The following is a 17,197-nucleotide window of genomic DNA, read 5'->3' as shown; positions in this document are numbered from 1 at the left end:
AAAAAATTACTGATAAAGTAGGTGTCGGAGCGCAGGGAATTTTGAATTTCATATCTATATTAAAAGGTAAGTTATAGGGCAACTTCATTACAACTGATTAATGAAACTCCATCTGAAATATCACTAAATATTCCGGATCTGATTTTATAAAAGAGAGAGTTTACCATCACTTTAAGTATGTTTTTCTTACTGCCTGTGCCAGGGCTAATTATGGGTAAATATAAATGTGCTACTTATAACTGTAAATTACTTTATTGTTTAGCGTTCAGGATCTTAAAGGATCTATTTCAGCCTCTCAATTTGAATTACAGGAAAAGCAGGCTAAATTAAATAATGACAGTACATATTAACGTCCCAGTGTTCTCCACAGAAAATATTGCTAGCCAGGTGGCATTTTCAGTTATCCAAAGCACAAATTAATTGCATAATTTAACAAATGTGTTTTAATGATAATTTGTGCAATACAAATGGGAACATGTTTAATATTGGCTAACGTTAGCTTAATATTGGCTAAAATTTTAGCCGGGTGGTCATTAAAATGAGCCGTATGGTGCACCCGCTAATAAGGTCCTGGGGAGAACACCGCTTTCTATTACTTTGCATTCGGTAACCTTTTTACAGGAATTACACTTAGAATCTAATGTACATTTTATTTTACAGTGTTTTTTTTTATTAATGGAGCATTATATCTACGTCCTGTATAGGTCTGTCTGTAGAAAGGAAGGAGATCTATTGCTAGAGTGTGTGACTAATAGTTCTATATTAAGCATGAAGAATACAGAGAATATCTTGACCTCAGAAAACAATATGGCGACTCCATGGGTAAGTGTGATACTCACGGTAATGTCGCTAATTTCCTGTCTGCTCCAGCGTTACACAAATTACAATAAAAAGCATAGAAATAGGCACTATTGTTGGACAGCATTGAGCAGTTTTACATTTTAAAGGTTTTTTTTCTCAAATGAAATATTTTGGAAAATTGAAGACGATTGAAGAAAGTTTTGAGCAGTGGGAATGTTTTGTGTCAATGAAAAGTGATGTTGTAAATAGTATACCATACATCAGGACCCGAAAAATCCTGCATGGTTTGCTTTCCTCTGCTCACTATGCCCCTCATGTCCCAGCTTGGAGCACATTCAGTGAGACCCCCATCTTGCACTGCCAGCTGAAAATGCCAGTATGTTCTGTAAACAACAGTCGCATGACTGTTTATGGAGGTTAAACACATAGAAGTGTAGGGTCAACAGTCTACACCGTTGTCATCTTAAAGTCTTACTTTAAATTAGGCTGCAAATAGCTTCCTGCACCCTTTTCTGTATCATGCAGCAGGAACATTAAAAAAGTTATTTTAAAATTAATAGTGTTTTTGGTCACTTTGAAAAGGCTGCCAAGCTCCGCCCACTAATGACATAACAATCTGGGCTACATCTATGCCTTCTGCTGAGTAGCATTGAAAATCCGTTGAATCAAACTAGTGAGCCCTTTGTGATTGGACTCCATATGCAGCCCAGATTGTGATGTTATCTGTGGGCGGAGCTTTGCAGCCATTTCAAAGTGACCAAAAACAATATTAATTTGAAAATAACTTTTTTACTGCTCCTGCCGCATGATATAGAAAAGGTGCAAGAGGCTATTCGCAGCTTAATCTAAAGTAAGACTTTAAGATTACTAAAGTGTAGACTGTCCCTTTAAAATAACTTTCTCTAATGAATTAGAGCATGTAATTTATTTTATATTTTTAGTATTATTACCCTTTTAAAAAAAAAAAAAAAGCCTATTTCATACTAGCCTGGGCCTATTTCTAGGCTTAAAGGGATACAAAACCCCACATTTTTTTTCTTTCATGATTTATATAGAGCAGCAATTTTAACCCCTTCACCCATTACGACGTATATTTACGTTGTGCGGTACTGTGGCTATCGTACCGCACCACCTATATATACGTCGCTGCTTCAGGAGGCTCCAGCAATCTCCGTTGTTAAGTTACAGCTGAGATCTGGAGCTCCTGAAGCTTCAGGCATCTCCCGCATATGGAGCCGGAGCGAGATCGGTGCTCTGCCTCCATATGAGGCCAGATGTCTGATCGTTACAGACGGTGACACTGTGCGTGTCACCGGCTGTAACGATAATTTGCTGGCAGTGCTGGAGCTGTCGGGAGGTGTGGGCGAGAGGCGGGTAGGTGTTCCAGCAGGGGAGGCGGGAGGGGATGGAGTGGGAGGACCCTATACCATTTTTTTTTTTTTTTTTTTAAAGGGACATAAAGGGATGGGGCAGCTACACTACAGAAAATATGGGGGGGTCATATTGGCGATCGCAAGAGGGGTGGGAAGGTTGTGTGTCCACTACACTACAGAAATAAAAAATAAATAAAGGGGTTTATAGGTTCTGGCAGGCGGCTGCCAGTACCTAAGATGGCGGCAATAGTTAGGCAGGGGGTTTAGATAGATGTTTTAGGGGGGATCAGGGAGGTTTGATGGTTAGGGCAATCTTACAATGCAGAAAAAAAAAGAAAAATATATATAAAAAAAAAAGTGCTGCCAGTACTTAAGATGGGGGTGACCAGTGGGGGAGTAAAAAGAGCTGTTTGGGAGGGATCAGGGGGTGGGGAGTGTCAGGTAGGAGGCTAATCTTTACACTAAAGCTAACCTTATCCTTTTAAGCTACCTAATTAACCCCTTCACTGCCGTGAATAATAGAAGTGTGGTGCACAACTGCAATTAGCGGCCTTCTAATTACCAAAAAGCAATGGCAAAGCCATATATGTCTGCTATTTCTGAAGAAAGGGGATCCCAGAGATGCTTTCACAATCATTTGTGCAATGATTGCACAAGCAGTATGTATATCATTTCAGTGAAAAACCCAAAGTTTGTGAAAAAAAGTAACATATTTTTTTTTATTTGATGGCATTTGGCGGTGAAATGGTGGCATAAAATATACCAAAATGGGCCTAGATCATTACCTTGGGTTGTCTACTTAAAAAAAAATAAAAAAATAAAAAAAATATATTTGATAGGTAAATAAAAAACAAAAAACAAGGCTCTATTAATCTTTAAATGGAGTGATTGTAAAAATGCTGAAAATGCTCTGGTATTTTGGGCAAGTTTTTCTCAGAATGTCCAGGTAGTGAAAGGGTTAAGCAACTTTCTAATTTACTCCTATTATAATTTTTTCTTTGTTCTCTTGATATCTTTATTTGAAAAGCAGTTATGTAAGCTTAGCAACTGGCCCATTTTTGCTTCAGCTCCTGGCTACATTTAGCCACTAATCAGCAGGCGCTACGCAGGTACTGAACCAAAAATTGGCCTTCTCCTAAGCTTACATTACTGCTTTTTTCAAATAAAGATAGCAAGAGAACGAAGAAAATTTGATAATAGGAGTAAATTAGAAAGTTGATTAAAATTGCTGCTCTATCTAAATAATTAAAGACAACATTTGGGTTCAGTGTCCTTTTAATCAGAACAAAACTGTTTTAAAATAATATAAATTGCAACAAAGAAAATTATAGATATTTATTCTCCATTTATTTTTCTTGCATTTTAAGGAGCGGTTTGAGTTTGATGAAGTTGCCGTTTACTTCTACAAGGAGGAGTGGGATTGTCTAAAGGAAAAGGAGAAGGAACTCTATAGGAATGTAACAATGGATAATTATCAGATGCTCCGATCGCTGGGTAAATAAATAAATATTATCAAAATGTAGGTAAGGCGCTAAAAGCGAAGTCAAAACATTTTATTCAAAAAAATAAAAATAAATAGTCTAAAAATATGTTTTTGGAAATAATTTAATCCAAAAATGTGTGATTAACATTAAATGCACCTATATATATATAGTGTACGGTCTGAGTGTTTTTTAAAACAAGTAATTTAATTTGATCCAATTATTTTAAAAACCATTATAAGCAATAATTCCATAAGTTATAACTAAATAAAATTAATCAGCAATTGATTTTTTTATATAGTTATAACTTATGGACTAATTGCTTATAATGGTTTTTAAAATAATTGGATCAAATTAAATTACTTGTTTTAAGAAACACTCAGACCGTAATCTATATCTATCTGTCTGCATTTTATGTTGATCACAAATTTTTGGATTCAATTATTTATTTCCTTAAACATATTTTTAGACTATTTATTATTTTTTGAATATATGTTTTGACTCCGCTTTTAGAGCCTTACCTACATTTGATAATATCGCTCAAGACTTTTCTATATCTTTGGGAAGGAGATATTTGGGAGGAGGCAGTGAGTCAGGAGTATAGCGCAAAACACTTTGTGCTTTGTCTATAAATAAATATTTATTTACACACTTTCTAATGTTGTATTAGACCAAACCAGAACTGTATTAAAAGGGACTGTGAACACTTTGCAATTGTAATATAAAATGTTTTATTATATGTAGTAAAAAAAAAACCAGCAACTTAATTTATTTTGTCCCATTTCTTTGTAATTCAATCTTGAAATATGTGGACGTATCAATTAATGTTGAAATTGGAAGGGAATACCTCAGACAGTTTGTTAGTTAAAGGGACAGTCTAGTCAAAATTAAACTTTTATGATTCAGATAGGGCATGTTCTCTTGTAATTCTTAGTTGTAAGATAAACCTAGGTAGAGCTGTTTGAGAGGGATCAGGGGATGTGTCAGGTGGAGGGTAATCTATACACTAAAGCTAAAATTAACCCTACAAGCTACCTTATTAATCCCTTTACTTCTGGGCATAAATACAAGTGTGGTGCGTAGTGGCATTTAGTGGCCTTCTAATTACCAAAAAAGCAATGCCAAAGCCATATATGTCTATTTCTGAACAAAGGGGATCCCAGAGAAGCCATAATTGAACAAGCTATTTGTAAATAATTTCAGTGGGAAACCTAAAGTTTGTGAAAAAGTTAACAATTTTTTATTTTTTTTATTTTATTTGGGGTGAAATAGTGGCATGAAATATACCAAAATTGGGGCTATATCAATACTTTGGGTTTTGATAGGTAAATAAAAAACAAAGGCTTTCTGTTTTAATGTAGTGATGGCAAAAATGCAAAAAATGCTCTGGTCTTTTGGGGAAGTTTTTGTCTGAAATGCCCAGTCCTTAAAGGGTTAATATAAGTGTTTGGTATGCAAAACTGGAGAACGGGTAATAAAGGGATGATCTATATTTTTAAACCATAAACATTCTGGAGTGGACTGTCCCTTTAAACACTCTAGTGTCCTTTTCATTCTTCTCTCTAATTAGCCTCAGCAGAGAAAGAAACTTAGGTTACAAGATGGTGGTGCTAATTGTTTTATGAACACTACAATTTGCTGCTAAGCTTTATTCACCCCAATTTTGAGCTTTTTTTGCTACCTATATTTTAAAATCCTATTGTAATTGAAATTTTACTGAGTGACCCACAAATGAGGGGTCGTGGAGGTTTGTAGCTGCTGAGGGAGCTGAGATTGAGGGATTTGTAGAACCCCCCCCCCCCCATCCATATCTTTTACAGCTATCTAAGAGTCACCTAAAATTCTGGGTACTTGGTGCATGTTTGTGATTTAATCAGCATTTTAAATAAAGTTATTCTACGTACATCATATGATATAAAACGTGTACATGAGCATTTTATTGGTCTGTATATCAGGTTGTGTTAATATGAAGCCGGCAGTCATAGCGATGATTGAACGAGGAGAAGAACCATATGTCAGAGGTCATGAGCAGCCCCAGAAAACAAATCCAAAAAGAACCACAAAAGGTGAGTACTAAACTAAACCCTAAGGAGTAGGTTGTTTTCCAGTGAACAAGCAAAAATAGCAGCGTCATACGGAACATAGAGCGCAAGAATTAACCATGCCTTGTCCAAAAAAACAGATATAGGTTAATGTATAGGGGTCATCATGCAAGTCTCTGCTTATGATTCCATGTTGACCTGTTCTCATCATGAAACGGGATCACTGATCCAATATTGTTATCGGCCATCCCCTTTACTGGAGGCCATGATCGGGGGTGGGTATAGTGAGCTGCACTGCCAAAGCTATGGGAGTGCCGGTGATGTCATCACAAATGTGCTTGGTGACATCACACAGGAGGTGGAACCAGGAAGTGACAGGCAGTCAAGGGAGCTGGATGGTGGGGAGATTCTTCAGATCCCTCAATCTTAAAGAATTAGAAAAGTCAACATAAAAAACTAATTTCTTAACATATACAACATTCCTATATGATAGAGTAATAAATGTGAGCTTAACTATTTCACAAAACCGAAGCATCTAAGACCGCTTAAAACATTATTTCTTATATGGCTGTGACGTCTAAATTGCCAGCCCATGAGAAACAGCTGTCCGACTAAAACGCCTATCCATTTGCAATAAATTAGGATAGATTTACTCCCACCAACGCGTGCGCAACTATTTTGGAGATCTCAAGCATGGGCACAGCAATACCTGAAGACTTTTGCTAGGTCTTCTGAAAACTGACAGGGAACTCCTGAGCTGAATGCACATGCGTTAGATTACAGCATACTAGAGCGCATGCGTGGCCTGTTGTGTTATACCTGGAACTGCAGAGAAAGGGAGAGTTCAGGTTGCCCACCATGATTGGCTAATGCAAATTAGCCTCACGGTGGGTTTGGAAATCCACTCACTTTGGAGCCGTAATATCAAGCGAACAGTGAAACTAGCACAGCACAATGTATTTGATCATTTTTTTTTATTATAAGCAAAGCAACCCTGTACAATGCGATGAAGACATTTTTTGAGCTTACTATCCCTTTAACTCCTTTACTAGCCACAGACCTCCAATACCTCTTATTTGAAATAATTCCCTGCTCTTTCAAATGTTAGTGGTCTCAGAAAGCCACAAGTCCCCAAACATTATAAAACAATAAATTAAACCACAACACGTGGGGTTTTGCTGGGGAACAAGACTTATATAGACACAGTAAAAAAAAACAAAAAAAACTTATGATTATGACCTAATAAAGTTTATTTTAAACAAGACAAGTCCCCGTCTTATATAAATATATGAATTGTCTCTGTATAGTATATATAGGTGATCGCTGTGTTAACCTTGAAAAGAAAAACTAAAAAAAAGGTGTTTAATTTCTGTACTACACATATGTGGGGCCCCTCTAGTTTATATTATAACCCCCTAAAGCCTGTAGGGACACCTATTTTATAATTGGCTACCCGTGATAACAATGTAGTAAAGTGATCACTTGGCTTTTTTCAAGATTATTTACTAAAATCTTAGATATATAAAACCCATTTTTTCTTCTTAAACAGTTAGAGTCTACAGCTGCATTAATTACTTTTGGGAATTCAGAACCTGGCCACCAGGAGGAGGCAAAGACACCCCAGCCAAAGGCTTAAATACCTCCCCCACTTTCCTCATCCCCCAGTCATTCTTTGCCTTTTGTCACAGGAGGTTGGCTGAGAAGTGTCTGAAGATTAAAGAGAGTCTCTTATGGAGGGTAGTACTCTTCAAAATGGGACTGAAGTTTTAAGTAATTCTATCAGTCTCTCAGTGAGAGCATGAATGAAGGTTAGAGTCTGGAGATGCAGGGAGAGTCTTTCTGCGAAACCATCCCAACTCATATTAACAGCTCCTTAGCAATCAGCGTTGACGAGTTTCGCTGCCTGCATTGTTCACTCAAGTCCATTTCAGAAGCGAGGCTACTATCTGTCACACTTGAAGGGCCGTGTTCCTGTTCCACGGTGTAGATTCCGGTAAGATCATTTCATTTTAATTTGATGTGGGAATGTAATGTAAATGAAGAAGTCAGGGTCTCAGTGGGACTCCTTTATTTTATGGAATAGTGGGTTAATATCTCCTGAGGGGGGTTATTGAACAGGGGGGACTTTAATCATGTTTGTTATGTGATTCTGTCTGCTAATGTGTAGTGACGCTTGGGCTCGTGGCTATATCGGAACATAACAGCCTTTTTTGTCAGGCTGCGTGGCCTTGGAGCTCTTTTCTCTAGCCTGCACGGTGTACCTTGTGACTAGGCGTGGTCACGTTCTAGTCTGGACTTCTTCCTGACCGCGTGGCAACGGAGATGATCTGTTTCCGTAGTTGTCTGGGTCATAGGAGTTGGTGAGTGCCAGCCATTGGTGGTGTAAGGTGCCGTTTTTATTTTTCTATCCATATTTTCTATCCAAGTTATGGAGGATTCTAATTATTTGGAGACCGATGTGTCTTATTCAGATTCTACTTTTTGCGAAGAGTATGAAATGGCCCGGGTAATCCATGCCCATCAGTTATGTTCCGTATGCTGCTTTTAGAGTGCTCTTTTCTCCCAAAACAGGGAATTTAGAGTCCACCGAGCCATCCGCCCCTGGGGACCCCATATTCCGTGAGGTGCGTATCTTAGATCCTTCTTTGGCTATGCAAGCATGTGTCCTTACTGCTGTTACCCATTCTCCGGAAGGTGGCTTGTTTCCTCCAGAGGTTATGGCAGGGTTCCGCATGGCCATATCTATGGCGTTGGCGCTTTTACATCTGCCAGGGAGGGGGATGTTGATGAGATACTGTCCGTGTTCTGTTAACCAGGGCTCGTCAGGCGTTGTATTGTCTGGGTCAGATAAGCCCTCTGGGGAAGCGGTGTCCTCTGAGGCTTCGGGGGCCCAATCGTCGGGGTCATCAGTTGCCCCGATGGAGGTAAGTCTTGCTTTTCGTTATAGACAGGCGTGCCTTCGTGTCCTGCTGCGTCATGTTTTGACAGTGCTGCTGAATCCCAGTCCTGATGGGTTGAGTGGTTCTCGGTCTTCCGTTCCGGACGGCAAGCTGGGTTAGACATGGGGGGATGACGTTAATCTTCTTGTTGTCTCCAACTTACCTTTTTCTCTTAGGTATCTTATTCTAGTTCCGAGCTTCGGGAGAATAGGGTCTCTGATTGGCTGGTCCTATTAGTGTTCCCATTTTTCTTGGGCGTTCACCTGTGGGTGCTGCCCTAATTTTTCTTTTGATCCGGTCAGGATGTATTTTATTTCCTTTTATGAAGCTCATGTCTGTCATAGTTTTCCTGTTGGGAAAAATTTTTCTTTGGAATTTGATACTAGCGATTTTGTGGTCGCTTGGGCACTTCCACGGAAGTTGCGTGTTAAGGTGTTAGTACATTGTTATGTCGATTCCCCACTGGGGTTTAGATTTTTCTGTGGCCTGGGTCAGTTCTGGAGGGCCCGATGTAGCAGGCTGGTCCTGGTCGGGGGCTGGTTTCTGTTCCTTAAGGCCTATGTCATCCATGTGGTGCCTGTGTAACTGGCTGACCTGGTTGGGTATTGTGTTGCTCACTCGGATGAGGAGTTTGTTATGCACTGGTGTCTCTTCAGTTCTATTAAATCTTTTTCCTTTGTCTGAAAGCTTTCCGTGGAGAGGTACAACCATGTTTTTTTTTTAAAGCTTTTTCAAGACTCTGGTCCATGCAGGGCTAAGATATGGTTGAGGAGGCCTTTCGTTTCTAGACGTCAGGCTGGTTCTCTTTTTTTTTAAATTTTTTTATTTTTTTCTTCTTTTCTTTGGGTGGGGCATCAGGTTTGTACACATTCCTCATTGTCCTATTCCTGATTGTTGGCGAGGTTCTGGAAGCAGATCCTACTAAGGTTTACTCTGGGGGTTGTGGAGGTTCTTTGACTTCGGAGCTAGAGTTCCCATTTGGACTGGGGGGTTTAGATGACTCCTTAGACATCTGGGGTACCAGATGGGGGTGTTTTTTTATCTCCTCTATGGTATCTTTCTTTGTCTCCCTTTTTTTGAGGCTTTGACGTCGGTACCTCTTCCTTAGTTGGACGAGGTGACTAAGGCTTCCTTTCCCCTTCTGGGGCTGGTTGGGTCATCTATTATTGAGGTTCGGGCATTTACGGCCTTTCTCTCCCTCCTTCTGTTTCTCGTCTGCTCCCATGTTTTTGGGGGTTCTAGAGAATGTGTTTGTCTCCATTTTTTCCTGGTGCTGCCCTTTCTTACGACGTTTCGGTTTGAGCTGTTGCTTCTGGGATGGTGATGCTCGTTCATCATTTAATCCTTGAACTGTAGGGGTTGCCGGGATGATCCTGAAGGATTGTTTGGAGAATATATTGTAGACTCTGTTGCAGATGACTGGGGGGTGTTGCTCCTCTAGTCTTTAGGAGTTATGCTCTCTGTCTCTGGGATGCTTAGTGAATGTCCAGTGTCCAAGGACTTTTGGATGTGGCTGTCTTTGCATCTCCTAGGGTTCAGGTTTCTCTGTATGAAGTATCCCTATGGTTCCTCAGGGGTTTCTAGCTGTTGGCCGGATCCGGTTTCCGGGTGTCCGGTTTTCTGGACTTGTTCTTATCCGGGACATCTGACCGGATCTCTTAAGTGGGATCCTGGGTGATTCAGTCCTCACGTTTCTGAGACATCCGCTTACTCCTTCAGGTGTTTTGTCTTTCTCTATCGGAGATTTGGCAATAGCTTGATGGTTGGTTTAGCTGCCTAGAAAGCGGGAGATTGCGGTTGCAATCTGTTATGGTTCTTGCACTTTAAATGTGTGCTCGACGGCTATTTGTTTTTCTTCTGGGCCGGCTGTTGCAACCTGATGGCTCCTCTACAGTCGGTGTTGACTCTGCAGTCTGTCTGCTGCCTTATGGGAATTGGAGCATATCGCAGTATCCGCCTGCTGCCCCGGAGGTCTTCCTCTGTTCGGTGGGGTTCTCCTGTCTTGCGTGCAGGATGACATGAAGGGTTGGATCCTGGTATTGTTCCGTCACTGTCGTTTCAGTGTAGTCTCCCTTTTGCTGAGGAGTGTCCCTTCTTGTAGGGAAAGGAACTGGATCTGGGTTCTGGAACCCAAGCTTGCCCTATGTCCTGTCTTAGTTTAGTCTACTCATTGGTACCGTTTAGTTCCCCTCCCCCTTTTATTTTTCCTTACTGAAGATCGGGGTGGTCCGGGGGATTGTTTATCCCTGCCTTCGGACATAGCCAGTCGACTTAGTGCTGGGTCCGTTTCCCCGAAGAGGGGGTCGGAGGTCTGTCTGCACAGGGGAGCCTTGACCACGTATCTTACCTAGATCTTGTGATCTCTCATTAGGTGGGAAGTTTCACAGTGTTTCCATCCTCAGCAGGGAGCTTTTCTCTGCTGGTTTTGGATGCTCTCTGCCTTTCCTGTTCTTGCTTGGGAGGGAGTTGGTTTCTGCACTTCTTTGGTATGTTCCCTCTGTGGAAGTCCTGGTGCAGTTCCTAGTCTAGTTGGCTAGTGTTAGTGGCTGGTATGGTGCATTTTTTTTAATTTTTGTTGTTGTTGGTGGGGGGGGCGGTTCTCAGGGGTGGTTTTTTATCCCTTGGTCGCTTTTTCATGAGTGCTGATTGCGCTCAGTGTGAGGGATGGGATCTACCTTGTCACTCTAGGTGTCCATGATTCGGACGTTACATGGTCCCTTAGACTTCCATTCAGATGGGGGTAGTTCTTTTGGGTTTCTTTTTACCCTAGTTGTTGATCTTTGGATCTCTTGTTGGGCCTTCTTTCTTTCTTTCTTTCTTCTTTTTTTTTTTCTTCTTCCCTGCGGGACTTGTCTCCTCGGGGGCTTTGTGCTCGGTGGAATCTAGGATTCTGAGTGGCCTCTAAGTTGGGCCTTACTGGTTTTCACTGATGGGCAGTTACTTGGTCCTTTCAGTTTTTTAGCCTTCTTTTTCTGGTGAAGCAGTTTTTTATTTTTGTTTTTTTTTTGTCTGGTGTTTGGGTAATTTCAGGCTGTGGTGCCCTCCGAATGGGCCGCCTTGTCTACCCGCCCTTTTTTGCATTCAGTGTCCTCTATATAGCTTGGGTATTGTTTTCCCAAAAGTAATGAATGCAGCTGTGCACTCTCCCTGTTTAAGAAGCGAAACTTAAATTATGCTTACCTGATAATTTTCTGTTCTTCTGACGGGGAGAGTCCACAGCTCCCTGCCCTCGTTTTCTATATGGGGGGGGCCGTTTCTTCATTTTGTTTTCTTCTGGCACCATTTTCACCCTGATATTGCTCCTACTGTTCCTTGTTCCCTTGCCAGAATGACTGGGGGATGAGGGAAGTGGGGGAGGTATTTAAACCTTGGGCTGGGGTGTCTGCCTCCTCCTGGTGGCCTGTGGTCTCTCCCCGTCAGAAGAAAAGAAAATTATCAGGTAAGCATAATTTAATTTTTTATTTTATTTCATGATTCATATAGAGTATGTAATTTTATTCAACTTTCCTATTTACTTCTGTTATCTAATTTCCTTTGTTCTTTTGGTATCCTTTCTTGAAAAGAATACCTAGGTATGTTCAGGAGCAGAAATGAGCTGCTGAGGCTGTAGGCCTCTTGTCAGTGACTTACTTGACGTGTTCAGCTAGCTTCCTGTAGTACATTGCTGCTTCTTCAGCAAAGGATCCCAAAAGAACAAAGCACAATTGATCATAAAAGTACAATATGCTCTATCTGAATCTTAAAACAACATTTATATTCTGAATCTGCTGGGCTTGCTGGAAAAAAAAAATCCCATTATAAAATGTCTGTGGTTTAAAGTGATGGTGAAGTCTGATTGTTCACTTTATTCAAAATGATAATATGTAATAAATAAAATAAGTGTTTTTTTTTTAACTCTTATACAGTATGTGCAAGCAGCCACATATCCCTAGGTAACATCGCTGTCAGTCAAATCTCATAGAAGGCCTTTGTCCGTAATCCTTTTTTTATTTTATTAAAGTGCTGATTTACCCTTTTAACCAATCATCGTTGCCAGCTGAAGTGACGTGAGGCGGTAGTGCACATGCATATTGTTGCGCAATACATGTCGGTCATGTGATCCTCTATACTGACTCCGGCATGATAGTGTAGTGTAAAAACTTAGCGAGACTATAATTATTTAGTGTTTCTATATTAATATTTTCTTTTACTGGCTGACAGCAACCAATTCACCAAGTAAACATTGCATCTCGTGATCCTCTTACTTGGTTGATGTTAGATGTAATTATAGCGCATGCGCAGTGCAAATCTCTCAGGAACGTGCATAACAATAACATTTGGATATATAGAGATGGTAGGACCGCTCGATGCAGTACAGAAAATTTAAGGGGGCGGAGAGAGCAAGTGCAAACACTTGTGCTGTTACTAAAATATAAAGTTACGAAAAATGTGTGGATATATATATATATATATATCTATCTATATCTATCTATCTCTATCTATATCTATCTATATATATATCTCTCAGGATCCAGCACTCACAATCTTCTCAACCTCCGGGGTGCATTTCAATACAATACATAAATTTCACATCAAGGAAGGCACTCGCCGTTTGCAGTAAACCATTTAATCAACGGTAAACGTTTTTGGGGTCTCCCCCCATCCTCAGACCAATTAAAATATACACAAAACAGCTTTAACACCCAGACCCTCCACCGTGTAATGACGTTGTCGGACTTCACAGCGTCTGTGTCGCGCAACTGCACATGCGCGAACGGCCATACGAAGAGCCGACCAGTACTACACTATAAAAGCAAAGTGGAAAATGAATACAGTGACATATTCATCGATAATACATACATGACCAGGGTTATGTGATCATCATATTAAGCCATCTAAACATTGCCTACTATCAATGCCCTCCTGACACCTAAAAGAAGCAGCATATAAACATACACACCAGGCCTGCTGTAACACATGTATACCCAGCATGATGAGTCAGATATCTTCTAATTTGTGTATCTAAGCCATATTTACTCCTAGGGGCAAATGTATACTACCTCACACTCAGTCATTTGATTGTTTGATATACCTAGTTCTAATGAAAACAATCACACTGGTCCCACCTCTTGTCCTACTAGTAGCTCTAACATTCATATAGAAAATGCTACTTCTATGAAGAAAAGTTTAAACCTAAATTGCTAACGAGCAGACTAAGTCTTTGATTGCCCACATACGCAAAGCATTATCCCCATAACCAAGTAATCCTTGACTATAATGGCTAGTAATATGCTCACCAGCGTTCATTCACTATTCTGCTAGTGGCCATACACACTCCAACAGCCACAATGCCCACTACCAAAAGCATTGGTAATCCAAATGGACATTGAGTCCCTTTGGATACATAGTATCCAAGTTAAAATCCAGTGGGATTCTCTTTGTAGTAGGCGTTTGGCCCTGTCCCCTCCTCTGGTACAATATCAAAAAATATGTGTACAGAAATTGTTAGATGACAATAAACAAATATCATCTGTCACAATGGACTGAGAAACAATACTCTCCTTTTAATTTGACCGCTGCCCTCTTTCAGTTTCTCCCCAGGGACTGTGATAAACAATAGAAAAAGTGGAAAACGAATGGCGCTGGTCTCTGCAGGAAATTAATTTCTTCCTAAAATTGCATATGGTCAGCTTGTTAGGAGTGTCTCTGTCTGGTATTAGACGATAATGTTCCAGGGAGGATATCAATATAGCTGGGAGTAAAATGAAGACTCCATAAACAGTGTGTAAACCCAGTGATAACAAATTAAGTAGTAACTTCATCAGTAAAGTAAATCCGGCTTGTCACAGCAAAAGAAGAAAAATCTCCAATTACATAAAAGGTATGGGGACACGTCAGATACATATCAATCTTTATCTTGATAATTTGGTAGGGTCCCCTGGTAAATGTCAGTTGGTGTTTTCATCAGAGAGTTGTGTTAGAATCTCCTGCCTGTAATCTCAGTAGTCTTGAAGAACCAAGGCTCCACCTTTATCCGTCTCACGGATGACCAAATCCTTATTCTTCTGTAGATTTTTTTAGTGCCTGTCGCTCCCCTTTACTCAAATTGTTGCGAATCAGCTCTTTTTTGGTGCAAAGATCTTCAACCATATAATTTCTTGCCATTCTTGAGAATGTAGTGATACTAGTGTTACTGTTCTTTGGGTCAAATTCCCCTTTCTTTCGAAAGCCCATAGTGTCATCCTTAGAAATACCAAAGTGCTCCTTGAGTCTCAGAAGATATCTGATGACAGGCACTAAAAAAATCTACAGAAGAATAAGGATTTGGTCATCCGTGAGAGCCTTGGTTCTTCAAGACTACTGTGATTACAGGCAGGAGATTCTAACACAACTCTGTGATAAAAACACCTACTGACATTTACCAGGGACCCTACCAAATCATTCAAGACCAAGATTGATATGTATCTGACGTCTCCATCAACAGGAAATTATCACTAAATCTTTGAAAGAATATCTGTTAGTAGATCATCCCATAGTACCTGTCATCTATACCCTACCCAAGGTGCATAAGAATCCTATAGCCCCCTGATTGTGTCAGCATGGGGGTCTTTATTGCAACCCTTAGCGACATATGTTGATGCGATACTCCAACCTATAGTAAGAAACACTAATTCCTTCCTTCCTTCCTTCTGGATTCTATTGAGCTCATCAAATTATTGAAGACTTGGCAAAATTTTGAAGCTGACGACATTCTGATCACACTGGATGTGACCAGCTTATACTCCATTATCCCTCATACACAGGGTATGGCAGCGATATTTAATCACCTCCTAAATTACCCATATGTGGGTCCTCCTGTCGACGCCGTCATGGAATTGTTGGATTTGTGCTGAAGATGTAACTATTTCAAGTTTGAAAATAATTTCTTCTTACAAATATCAGGAACTGCGATGGGGTCGAATGTATCCCCATCCTACGCAAATCTTCTTATGGCACAGTTTGAAACGGAAGAAACCGATGCCTTCAGGGATACTAGAGTGAAACCCTACAGGAGATATATAGACGATTTGCTAGTCATATGGGGGGGGGCACCACGGAAGAATTTGGAGCCTGGTTTACAGTTCTGAATAGTGTTAACCCTCAGGTGCGCTTCAAGATGACTTGTAGTACTGTAAGCATTGATTTTCTGGATCTTAGAATCTACAAAGATGGCATGCAATTATGTACAACCTTGTTCCAGAAAGAAACGGACAGAAACTCGTTACTGGATGTTACAAGTTGCCACCCTCCAAGTTTAAAGAAGGCCTTGCCCAAGTTGCAATTTAAGCGAGTGGTGCGGAACAACACGGATGAGCGAAACAAGGAACAACAATTGGTGGCCATGCAGAGTAAATTTGAGGAGCGTGGCTATGGCTCTGCGCAGTTTGGGCAAATATGGACTGATTCATTATCCATGACCCAGGAACAGGCATTGACTAAGGTGGACAAGGAAATAACGAGCCAGAGAATGATTTTCAAGACGGTATTCTCCCCTGAGAAGTTGGAATTTTCAAAAACCCTGAGAGAGCACTGGGACATCCTATCCACTGACAGCTTTTTTCCTTTCACCGCAATGGAAACACCTATGGTGGGATTCAGGAGGGGAAGATCTTTGAAAGACCGTCTACTGAGGCCGGACAAATGTGATAGTTACATGCCAACTACCTGGTTAAGTACCCCAAAAAAGGGTTGCTTCTGCTGCAGTGGTTGCATTTCCTGCGGTGGCTTAACACAGGGCAATGTTTTCACACACCCTTGGTCCAACCAAAAGTTCTACATTCGGCATAGGGTCACTTGCACTACCACATTTATTGTGTATCTGCTTCACTGTCCGTGTGGCAGGTTTTATGTGGTTAAGACCCAAAATGACCTTAGGACGAGAATGGCTAACCACCGGTCGGCGATACGTAAGGCCATCAAAGTAGGCGATTCTGACCAACCGGTGGCTAGGCATTTTTGTACTAATAGACATGGGGTGTCTGATTTGCGGTACATAATAATTGATCATATCCCTAGGTGTACCAGAGGAGGGGACAGGGCCAAACGCCTACTACAAAGAGAATCCCGCTGAATTTTCAACTTGGGTACTATGTATCCAAAGGGACTCAATGTCCATTTGGATTACCAATGCTTTTGGTAGTGGGCATTGTGACTTTTGGAGTGTGTATGGCCACTAGTAGAATAGTGAGTGAACGCTGGTGAGCATATTACTAGCCATAATAGTCAAGGATTACTTGGTTATGGGGATAATGCTTTGCGTATGGGGGCAATCAAAGACTTAGTCTGCTCGTTAGCAATTTAGGTTTAAACATTTCTTCATAGAAGTAGCATTTTCTATATGAATGTTAGAGCTACTAGTGGGACAAGAGGTGGGAGCAGTGTGATTGTTTTCATTAGAACTAGGTATATCAAACAATCAAATGACTGAGTGTGAGGTAGTATACATTTGCCCCTAGGAGTAAATATGGCTTAGATACACAAATTAGAAGATATCTGACTCATCATGCTGGGTATATACATGTGTTACAGCAGGCCTGGTGTGT

General features: G+C 40.6%; 1 protein-coding gene and 1 non-coding gene across 5 annotated transcripts in view; both read left to right on the top strand.

The window, feature by feature from the left end:
* Positions 1-17,197, top strand: part of LOC128667202 (gastrula zinc finger protein XlCGF52.1-like) — a 33,487-nt gene that overhangs the window by 2,298 nt on the left and 13,992 nt on the right. For 2 of the 4 annotated variants that reach the window (XM_053722133.1, XM_053722136.1), the window contains exons 2-4: positions 705-822; positions 3,542-3,668; positions 5,611-5,721. In XM_053722133.1, coding sequence (XP_053578108.1) covers positions 769-822; positions 3,542-3,668; positions 5,611-5,721 — 292 coding nt within the window. In that variant the 5' untranslated portion in view covers positions 705-768. The remainder of the gene's footprint in view (positions 1-704; positions 823-3,541; positions 3,669-5,610; positions 5,722-17,197) is intronic. The other 2 variants (XM_053722135.1, XM_053722134.1) reach the window with 1 other exon arrangement.
* On the top strand, positions 9,273-9,392 carry LOC128637105 (U5 spliceosomal RNA). Its single transcript, XR_008398971.1, has one exon. It is a non-coding gene; the product is annotated as a U5 spliceosomal RNA (small nuclear RNA).

This window comes from Bombina bombina, chromosome 7 (assembly GCF_027579735.1).
Source record: "Bombina bombina isolate aBomBom1 chromosome 7, aBomBom1.pri, whole genome shotgun sequence".
Lineage (NCBI taxonomy): Eukaryota > Metazoa > Chordata > Amphibia > Anura > Bombinatoridae > Bombina > Bombina bombina.
The sequence above is the reverse complement of the archived record's forward strand: the minus strand, read 5'-3'. Positions and strand labels throughout refer to the sequence as shown.